Source organism: Hevea brasiliensis, chromosome 16 (assembly GCF_030052815.1).
Source record: "Hevea brasiliensis isolate MT/VB/25A 57/8 chromosome 16, ASM3005281v1, whole genome shotgun sequence".
NCBI classification, from domain to species: Eukaryota; Viridiplantae; Streptophyta; class Magnoliopsida; order Malpighiales; family Euphorbiaceae; genus Hevea; species Hevea brasiliensis.
The window spans coordinates 23662136-23673643 of NC_079508.1; the positions used below are offsets into that span (position 1 = coordinate 23662136).

Consider the following 11508-nt stretch of genomic DNA (forward strand, 5'->3'; position numbering starts at 1 on the left):
AAGAACTATTTTATTTATTTTTAGCCGGTACTCTATTGGATTTTCTATAAAATTTTTAGAACCTCAAATGAATTTATAATTTCAATAAATGACTTAAATGAGTCAAATTTCACAAATTGCATTTCATAACCATAAAGAAATAAATTAAGGAATGATAAAATAATTGAGATAAAATATGGTGTTCCGGTACACTGTGTGGCATATCTTGCTCTGCTATACTGTAGACAAGTAAAGGGTGTCACATTTCTGAAGAACCGTTTTCTCCAATTATAGACGGCACTCTACCAAATTTTCTGTAAAATTTGTGGAGATTTTAAATTAATTAAAATTTTGATTTATGACTTAACTTCAATTAAAGGTTTTTAATACCTGTGCAAAAGTACCCACCACTTTAAAAAAAAATAGAAATTGGTTTAAAATCCCTAGTAGTATATTTAATGGATTATCGGTAGGCGAAGTTCAATAATTCATTAGGTATGCTATGGGATCATGTCATGTCTTACGGAGGGGTATGGTGTGACAATTCTACACTTCTAAAGTAGAAAATGAAAATCCTAGTTGGGACGTATTTCTAGTAGATGATTGAATTCTTATAAATTGCTAATTATTCTTAAGTAAATTTATTCTTGGATTCATAACAATTTATAAGTGGGTAACACTTTACTCTTCACATCTTGTAAGGTTCAATCAATTATTTGGCTCCTAATGCTCAAAACCTTAGGTACATCGATTCTTGGACTTTTCTGCACTAGTTATGTTAGGCCTACTAAGTTAGTAAGCATGTAAATTTGAACATGAATAACCTCAGGTACATCTATTCTTGGTCACTAAAGTATTTAAATACAACATCTTATGTTTAACAATTACTTTAAGAAGATCTCTTAAATCAAATACATCATTTCTATGTTATCATAGCCAACAATGTAAATGTTTAAAACTTTCTAAATAATTGCCTTAGTGGAGAGCCATGATGTAATTTTTAAAATTACACCATTACTAACTTAATCATTTAATTGGAAGATTTCTTTGCCAACTTAGTTACTATAATGTCTCACTTTGCACATGAATCATTTTCATGCATATTTCATATACATTACATTCATTAACAGTAATGTAAAAAGCATGATCATGGATTATTCATTGAGAATTTAATCCTAACCACAAAAATTAGATTTTAATACATCCTAGGTTATCATCCATCTATTGCAACCAAGCATGAAAATCTTCAACTCTTCAAGTCTTATACTCTCCATCAATGATATGACCTCCTTTCGTTCTTGTAACTTCCACTAATGCCAAAATGCCTTTATTTCTATTCTCAATCCAAAAACAATTTAGTCTATGGTGTTTTATCTTATTAACAATTTGCATCCAAATTTATATATATATATATATATATATATGAATGATTTTTTGATTTAATGAGATTCACTTTTTTAAAATATAGGGATTAAATTGTTAATAAAACAAAACTTCAAAAACTAAATTATTAATAAAATAAAATCTTAAAAGCTAAATTGTTTTAAAATTAAAAATATAGTTAAGAGTAATTTGGTAATTTTTGCTAAAATTAATGATAACTTAACTGAAACTTTTACGGTAGAAATTAACTTATAGGTTTATTAAAATGTCAAGAACTAAATTATTAAGTTTCAAAATTGCAAAGACTAATAAGTTGTAGGTTTAAACAAATCTCAAAAATAAATTGTAGTTTATCCATTATTATATTATATTTTATTTATATATTATATTTTATTATTAGCATTATATTATAATTATATATTATTATATTCTATTTTATTATTATTTATTTTTGTTATTTATTATTTTTTTATTATTTTACACTATTGGCAAATGGATGCTACTCAAAGTAGGGTCCCGTTTATAAACTAGCCACCTGAGCTAAATTTCACATCCTTTAATAATTTAGTTAAAACTCACCCTTATACATTATTTTTTTCTGCTACACCCAATTGAAAAAAAAAAAAAAAAAATCACCTCCTTTACCATGTCTGCACAGGTCGGACCAAATATTGATAGGTTGCTGATTTTCCATACGCCACCTCATACCTTTAGATAGCAAATCCATATGAGAAAAGCAGAGCAAAGGAAAAGTGTATATAGTCGACGGCAAATTATTAATATATAGCTAACTATTGCATCTGTATACATGAGTTCCTCCAAATTCCTAGGCTTTGGATGTCAAATCACAATAATTAATCAATGAACAAGAAAATATACTTAATTATTGTAGAGTCTTAGAGCATCTTGGAAGCTCATAGATTTACTGTCAAACCCCAAATTATATCATAATCAACCAATCATTTCATCTCAATCCCCATATATTTTCATCAAAATCATCTTCCATCTTCATCTTCAACAACCCATAAGCACCATTACATAAAAAATAAACATAGTGGAATTAAAATGATCTTGGCTTGGCAACAATGGTGGAGTGCTTCAATATATGCAAGCTGAATTGTCCACCTTTCTCTGTGGTATCAAGATTTGACTGTCCTGGAGGTGGTAAGAGCTCGAAATTCTGTACCAAACGTCCCAAAGTAATACCAAGAATTGGCAATGCAAGAATAATTCCAGGGCAGCTTCTTCTTCCAACACCGAATGGCAGGTACCTGAAATCATTTCCATTAGCCTCAACGTTGGACTCCTCTTCCAAGAACCTCTCTGGCCTGAATTCTCCTGGATTCTTCCAGTGAGCAGGATTGTTGGCAAGCCACCAAGCATTCACCAAAATTTTGCTTTCTGCAGGAATATCGAAACCTTTAAGCGTTGCGTCGTGGAGATTCATGTGGGGGACAAGGAGAGGAATTGCCATTCTGAGACGGAGAGTCTCTTTGATAACAGCCTGAAGATAGGGGAGCTTGTGGGTGTCAGGCTCAGTGACTTGGTGACCAGGTCCAAGCACAGTGTCAAGCTCATCTCGCAGCTTCTTTTGGATTTCGGGATGGTTCACAAGCTCAGCAATTCCCCACTCAATCGACCATAGCGTTGTTTCAATTGCTGTTCCATAAATGACAAATTTTGTATATTAAAAACCATTTATCATCTAAAAAAATAGATTAATTAACAAAAAAGAAGGAAACAAGTCTAATCTATTCCACAATTATGCATAATAATAAAAGTTTTCTTCATTTGCAGAACTTAAATAAATAATGTTATTTAAAAAGAGGTTAGGTAAGAAAGGCACTTCCGACTTAGCCAACCAAAAGAGGAATAAAATAAAGCATACTTTTGATTAATAATCATCCAAAGAAGCGTTTATAGATTAACAAACTAGTTTTGATAATAATAAAATATTGTCCATAATTAGTTGGCTCTCCAACAGCCACTACACCCAAAAAGGGCAAAAAAATTATGTTGGTGGGGTTAGCACTTTCTGCCAAGTCAATACGGAAAGCAATAAATGGAGAAAAAAATTAAGCCTTTGAAAAGTCTCTACACAAAATCTGACTTTTTAGCCTAATTTAATAATAACAGAAAAAATTTAGCTTCAAAATTGGAAACAAAACAGAGAGAGCACCACACCCTTTAATAAAATTATAATAATTTTATTAAAATATACTAAATAATATATTCTACATATGAGATGTTGAAGTACTAATCCCCACATACTAAGGCGTTTGAAAGATAGCATACAGTATTACATCACACTGCAAGTGATGTGAGATCTCTAAATTATATTAATTTTGTTCAAGACCAAAAATGAATATTGTAAGTTATTTTTCATAAGAAAAAAAAACATTTTAATTGCATTCACACAATAAATTTTTTAAAATGAAAAACTATATTACTAATTATTTTGTGCTTTTAATTTATCAAATATATATATATATATAATAAATAAAATTAATATCTCCAGCCTGTAGAGATAGTTGCATCTGTAGTTATAGACGTGCAAAATCTAGAATTAAATGCCATTTATCAGTAACTGATAACGCTTGTAGTGCTGGTGCTGGAGATTTCAACGTGGCTGTCCATGTGACCATCCGCCAAAGATATTTAAGAACGGAAATACCCTCAACTTTAGCCAAATATTATGTGGAGAGAAGACAAAGAGGAGAAGGAATATATGGGTAATGTAAATAGCAAATGACAAGAGAAACGAGGCATTAAACGACAATAAGCAGTGAACTGAAAGATGTGTATGCATAGAGAATAACGTAGTAGTAATGTACCTGCGACGTTGATATTCTCAACAATGTAAAGAACGTTATCCTCATTGATCTCTCCCTTCTGCTGTGAGTCCAAAATATGATCTATCGCGCATTTCAACCCTTCATTGTTCATGCTCTTGGTGCTTGAAAGTTTCCTGTTCAAGTAGACAATATAAATTTATTTTTTTCTTATTGTTTAAATACATTCTTATAATTAAAAATTCTGTTTAAATTTAAAAGGAAAAAGCTTTTAATTTTAAATAATATTTTTTTTTAGAAAAATTTATTTTACTAAATAAAATTAAATTATAATGTTTTATTATTAATATTATTAATTATAAATATTATATTGATTGAGTATAGATATGCCACGAGCTCTCCATAGATTCCACTGAAAAGAATTTGCCAAAACAAAATTACGCTCAAAATAAATGATATTTTATAATTTAATTTTTGAAATATAATAAAAATTATAATTTAATTTTCCAAGTTTTATAAAAAATAATTAACCTTTAAAATATATTTTTATTAATAAATAATAGAATTAATTTATTATAAACATTAAAATAAAGTGTTTAAATTATTGAAAAAGTGAAATATAATATATTAAATTATTTATAATTTACAATTTATTAATTATAAAGTTTTATTAAAATAATCATTTTAATAATAAAAGTAAAAGTAAAAAATTAATTAATTTCTAAAAAAATAAAAAATAAAGGCATTTAATTTTTTGGCGCCCTCATTCTTCATCATCATAAATTTATTTACTTATTTTTATAGGATAAAAAAATAAGAAAAAAAAAATACTTACTTCCTCTCTTCAACAAAGTAGTCCTTGAAGAGCTGCAATCTCATGTCCTTCACTTCCTTACAAATCTTCAAGTAACCTCTCAAGAAAGGTCTCAAAATGGGAATAAAATCACCATAATTATACTCAAAGCTCTGAGCCAATCTACTCCTCTCTCCATTCAAAGCCTTCAGCTTCACAAACAATGGATCCTCCACGCTCTCAAATCTCCTGTCAAACATAATCCTGTACATATTATTATACATCATCAGCTGCAACCGCCGCCTCAACACAATACCACTTGTGGCAGCCTCTGGGTTCTTCTTCACATCCTCCACCACTTTCGTCGCCTCGTCTTCCCACCCATATCGATACTGCTGAACAACCTTGTTTGTGAAAAATGGAACTGTCATAATCCGCCTCATCTTCCTCCAGTGCTCACCGTACACGGTGAACACCATGTCTTGTCCCTTACCGGTGAAAATATCAAAGACAACATTCCGGGCTCTTGACCCGAACTCAACACCTTGAGTATGTAAAACCTCCCTAGCTAACTCCGGTGAAGAGACAACTGCGAGATTACGTTGCCCCATACGGAGAAGCAAGATGTCACCGAATTTCTTAGCGAGTTCTGTGAGGTTGCGGTGGTTCAAGTCATCGCCGACTTGAAGCCAGTTGCCAAAAACTGGCACAGGTAAAGGACCCGGCGGGAGCTTAAAACGCTTGCCGCGTAATTTAGAAACGACAATGGCCACGATAAAAGCAAAGAAGAGACCCAAAAGGGTCTTCTCTAGGAGGAGGAGATCCATGGCAGAAGCAATTTGATTGATCAGAGAAGGCGAGATAGGTGGTGGGTGTGGTAAGCAGTGAGAGAGGCGTTGGGTATTTTATAATGAAGGTGGAGGTTAAGTTTGATGGGCACGTTAGATGACTCGTGTGGCTATGGTGCTGGAGAGGAGTGGGTGAATTGATGGAAGAATTAAGAATGGAAGTTGACGGCGTTATTTTTGACGGGAAAATATGACGGGGTAGGAGGGGGACGTTGATATGGACTAGGTACAACAAGTTGGTGAAGAAACCGTCAGAAACTCGTCTTCTTCATCATTTCTCTTAATGCTAGACCCACCACGATCATTTTTTTTTTTTTTTTTTTTTTTTGTTTCAGCTCATCTAAAATAAAAAATAAGTTTTTATAAATAAAACATAGAATTTTCAAATTTTAAATTAATAATATTATAATTATTTTTAAAATTCAAATTTTAATTAAGTTTAGTTAGAAAAACAAAATTTAATTAAATAATATTGATTACTAATTTTTTTTTTAGAAATTTAACTCAAATTATTTTAATCAATTATGTTTAAAATTAACAATTAAAGTTTTTTTTTTATGATTTTAGAAATTCAGAATATAACACAGGTTTTTTAAATCTCTATTTTAGTTGAAATTTTTAAACTCATCAAAGGGTTAAAATACTATTTTTTATCTATAATATATATAAAAATAGAAAAGAAAGGAGAATAATAAAATAAAAAATATATATTTTTGATAAGGATAAATTATCTTTTATTTTGATTGGTTAAAAAATAATATTAAAATTTATTATTATTTTTAACTTGTTTAATTAAATTAACTTTTTATTTAAATCAAAATTATTGAAAAATAATATATGAATTTATTGTTATTAAAAATATTTTAATTGTTTAATTGAGTTATCTTTTATTTAAATCTATTTTGTATTCAATTGAGAAATATTATCAAGCTAAAATGAATAGAAATAATATCTTTATGGATAATTATATAATTTGTCGTCAATAATATGGCTTAATGATAATAAAGTTATTGTCAATCCAAATTTATTCATCGATAATAACTCTTAGCAACACATACTTCATAACTAATAATTTTTAGAAACTTAAATAATTTAATTTTTAATGTTATTATATGTAATGTAAAATTTAATTTTAATATTATTTTAATAGTAATTCTACTTATACAAAAAATATTATTATATTTCATAAGTTAGAAATTCGATGATTATATAATTTTAATATTAAAAGTTTTAGTAATTTATTAAATTTATTTAATATATTATAGTAAAATTAATAAAAAAATTTTAAATATTAAATCTCACCTTTACTAATTTATTTTTTAATTATTCCAAATATTTACAGATTTTAATATTAAATTTTGATTAATAAAAGTAATTGTATGTGCTTCAAAATTAATAAATTATAATTATTTGACATTTTATGAATCTCAATTTTACTTTTTAACTCTATTTTTTTTTTTGTTAAGACTCCTAAATTCTAATATCATAAGTAATTTTTATAATATTAACACTTAATCAGATAAAAAATATCTTTCAATTAATATATTTATATGTAGTTCACTAAAAATTTAAGAAAAAGAAAGGTTTTTGCATATATAAACAGAAAACAAATGTTATAGATAAATTACCTCTAGATAAAGATATTTAAATCCTGATTTTTAATTAATTTTCATTTTTTTTTTTCGTTTCCTTGATTTTATGCATTAACTTATTATTTGCACTATTATATTGATCTCGATATAATATTCAAATACCCTATATTGTTGATGTTTACTTAAAAGAATTATAACTTATATTAAATCATTGGTTCATATAAAAATCTAAATCAATTTTGCTGAACGATATGTAAATATTAAAAATAATTATATTATAAAATATATAAAATAATTATATCTATTTTGAAAATGGTACTAGTTATAAATAAATAATAAAAAAATTTAATAATGGATTTTCTATGAAATATTAATTTCAATTTAACAATAATAATAACAAACAAAAGAAAATGATTTTAGTTTTGTGATATTAAAATATTTTTTTTATCTATTATAAAGTTCCTGTTCTTTAGTGACTTACATATAATTTTGAATTTTATTAATATTTATTTATTTCTACCGATGTTATTATGAAATATATTATATATATATATATATATATATATATATATATATATATATATATATAGAAAGGCACATACATTCGATGTAGTACCGCTCACCTAGAGTAATCAGAATCCATGCTCAGAGGAGAATGTTCCACAAAGCCCTGAAGGAAAAAAAAAAAAAAAAAAAAAAGAGTGGAGTGTTTGGAGAGTGAATAAGAAAACATGGATTAACTTGTAATAAGCTTGTTCACGCAAGTTCAACCGCTGAAGTTTGTCTAGAAAGAATATAAAACTCGAAAGAATTATCAGCTCACTAGCTCTCTTCCTCACTCTCTCCATCTTTCTCCCCTTTCCTCCCCTCTCCCTTTGTTTCCTCTTCCCCTTTGCCTAAAAATCTCTACCATTGCTCCCCCATGAAGAAGAACCATCCTGAACCTCTAAAAAGGGGTAAAAAGCACTCTTTTCCCTCATCTTTCAAATGAGTTAAAGCAATGGGAGAGACTCCTCCGATCCTTTTGGAAGCTATAGCAAGGAGAGGTAAGCTTCCTCCTCCTTCCTTTTAGTTTGGTTAATGGTTTTAAGGTTAGTAATTGGCTTAGAATTGATTTAAGTTTGTTTAAGGTTTAGTATAAAAATTAGGAAATTGAAGTTAAATAAAGAGTTTTAAATAAATAATGTCACACCTTATCCCTTGCAAGATATGACATGTTCCCGTAGCATACCTAATGAATTACCGAACTACACCTACCGATAATCCATTAAATATACTACAAGGGATTTTGAACAAATCATAGTTTTTTATCTTATCATTATTTTTTTTTTCAGAAAACTGCGTGGTGATAGTTAAAAACTTTAGCAAAGCCCAAATATCTAACCTGTTGAAAGAGCATAATATAAGTCAAGTCAAAGATTTTTCTTCAATCCATTTCACAAATATAAAATTTTTGAATTTACATTTCAAGTGAACATTTGATTTTCAAAAGTTTCATTCATTAGAGATAATGAACTTAACATTATCAAAATCTACAATTACATAAGTCTCAAAATAAAAAACAAATATTTACAAACTCAAAATGTTATAGCAATATAATACTTTTTAATACAAACTGCTCAATGTCCGTACATCCATGCATATAGCTACAAAATACATCAAAATAAATTTACGGGGGTATACCTACTATATATACCCATAGTCAATACAAAATGCTGCTTTCAAGTCTCTCACTTGGCAATTTTCTCTTTTCCCTTACCTGCGACAGCATAAATAAGCTATTGCTAAGTATGTCACTCAGTGGTGCACAACTAATAACTTTAAAACTTAAAATAAAGTATAACTTGTCAAAGCATAATAAATCATATTTTCCTTAAGCATGAAAACATAACAATAGTTCTAAGTCCATAAGAACCATTTATTGAAATCACCTTTTAAATGAGAAATCATACTTCACAAATCACAATTCACAAAGCATAAGTGTTGTCAGTATCAACACATAGTTTAGACCATGACACAAAATTTCATTATCAATGCCGTATTGTACACCATGATAAAGCAATCTCAACCTCACTAACCGTTATTAATGAGGGAAGGGCTAGCTAGCTAATGAGTACTTATATAGTCTCACCCCACTAACCGTTATTAATAGGGGACATAATCATAATCAAATATCAAACCCCAGATAGCTGTTACTACTGGGAAGTTCTGAAAGGGACTGTTATGCTAACTGTGGTTTCAAAACAATTTTCAAAAGTTTCCCAATCAACAATCACATTTGCAAACTAATAAACACATTCAAATCATCATAAAACCCATATAGAGGTGGCAACACCCAAATTTCTCAAATGCAAGAGAAAAATAATATCTCAATCAAATTAAATGCATTCAAAGCAAATCCATTCAAATAAACTCATTCCAATCAATTTACAAGTTTAAAAACAAGGAAAAATGTTAGTTTTGCACAAACCTTCAATGAACTCCTTTCTCTTTACTTACTTCTCCTTGCCCATTCCAATCTCTTTTTCTACTGAAAATATACAAGTAGAATGTCTCAATATTCATCTTAACTATTGCCAAAAGCTCATTTCATGAATGTCTAATGCCTCCCTAAGTTAGATTGGCAAATTTCAAAGAGTTTGAAACTTTGGATAGCTTAGTGTTCAAATATTTGAACTCAATTTTTACCTAGTTCCAATCATAATTTGGAGAAGTGTTCTCCATGAAAATTGTTTCTCTAGGTCTTAAATTTATTTTCCTTTTTGAATCACCTAATTTAGAGTTGTGTAGCTCAAGTTATGACCAAAAGAGTAGTTACTATTCACTTGGGCAGATTCTGGTAGATCTAGTGACTTAAATTTGCCCAGCAATTTAATTGAGTTAAGTCCATAATTTAGCCTTAAGTTCTTCATATGAAATGTTCTATTATGTTTTAGGTTTCCATAGGTTCAAGAATTACCAAAATTGGATTTTTCTAGAGAGAGTTATAACAATGCAAAGTTTACTATTTACGTGGTTCAAATTCTACAGATTCAGGTTCTGACATATTCATTGACTTAACTTCGCTCAGCAATTTGATTGAGTTAAGTTCATAATTTAGTGTTGAGTTCTTCATATGAAATGTTCGTCTATGCTTAGGGTTTCCATCGGTTTAAGAATCACCTAATTTGGAGTTTTTTAGAGAGAGTTATAATAATGCAAACTTTACTATTCACATGGTCACCACTGCAGATTCCAAAATTCCACCTCTAGATTCAAGGCTCATTTTGGGTAGTTTATGGTCATTTTCGGGGTAGGGTATTAGCCCTATGTCTTAAGTTTCATTTGCGATTAGTTTCATACCAATTAAAGTTGTGTAGCTCAACTTATGGCTGTCTAAATATGCTGGACTCAAGTTCAGAATTTTCTGCCCTAAGGTTCAATTGTCACCTTCCTAATTACTTCCACTAACCAACATCAACTCACATTTAATTCACCCCAAATGACCATAATTAAACATTAATGCATTCATAACACTTTATAGCACAAAAACCCCTAAATTTTTCTCAAACCCCCAAATTTTCAACTTCACAATTCATGCAATTCCATAACATTTATTTCACCAATCAAATACAGTTCATCAATTAAACATAAATTCTCAACTAAAATATGTCAAATGACCATAAGGTTTTATAACCCTTAATTGTAAAACATACTATAAAAGCCCTAATTCTACATAAACCCTAGTTTGCAATTTTCCCCAATCCATATCATTTCACTAATTCCTTTCATCTTACAATTGTCAATTCACACTCAAAGAACTTCAAATGAACATATATTGCGATTATAAACACCAATTACACTTTATATAATAAAAGCCCTAATTTTTCATGAACCCTAATTTTCAAATTTTCTAATTTATGCAATTCCCATGTAATTCTACTACCCTAAACATGTATACCACTTTAATTAAACTTGAATTCATCATCAATTTAACTAAAACACATCAAACCCTAAGTTTTCCCCAAATTGGCCAAAATCACACCTCTTCATACATACATGATTCTCATGCTTTCTCATGTAATTTTTATCAAAATCTAACTTGATTCAAAGTTTGTATAACTAATTGAGTAAGAAAAGAA

General features: G+C 28.8%; 1 protein-coding gene across 1 annotated transcript; it reads right to left on the minus strand.

Moving 5' to 3' along the window:
* Positions 1-2119: 2119 nt before the first annotated feature.
* Positions 2120-5916, minus strand: LOC110665143 (trans-cinnamate 4-monooxygenase). The gene is made up of 3 exons (XM_021825151.2): positions 4990-5916; positions 4197-4330; positions 2120-3021 (listed from the first exon to the last, which is right to left on the minus strand). Exons 1-3 carry the CDS (start codon positions 5772-5774, stop codon positions 2423-2425), a joined length of 1518 nt encoding a protein of 505 aa, XP_021680843.1. The 5' UTR covers positions 5775-5916; the 3' UTR covers positions 2120-2422.
* Positions 5917-11508: the final 5592 nt, after the last annotated feature.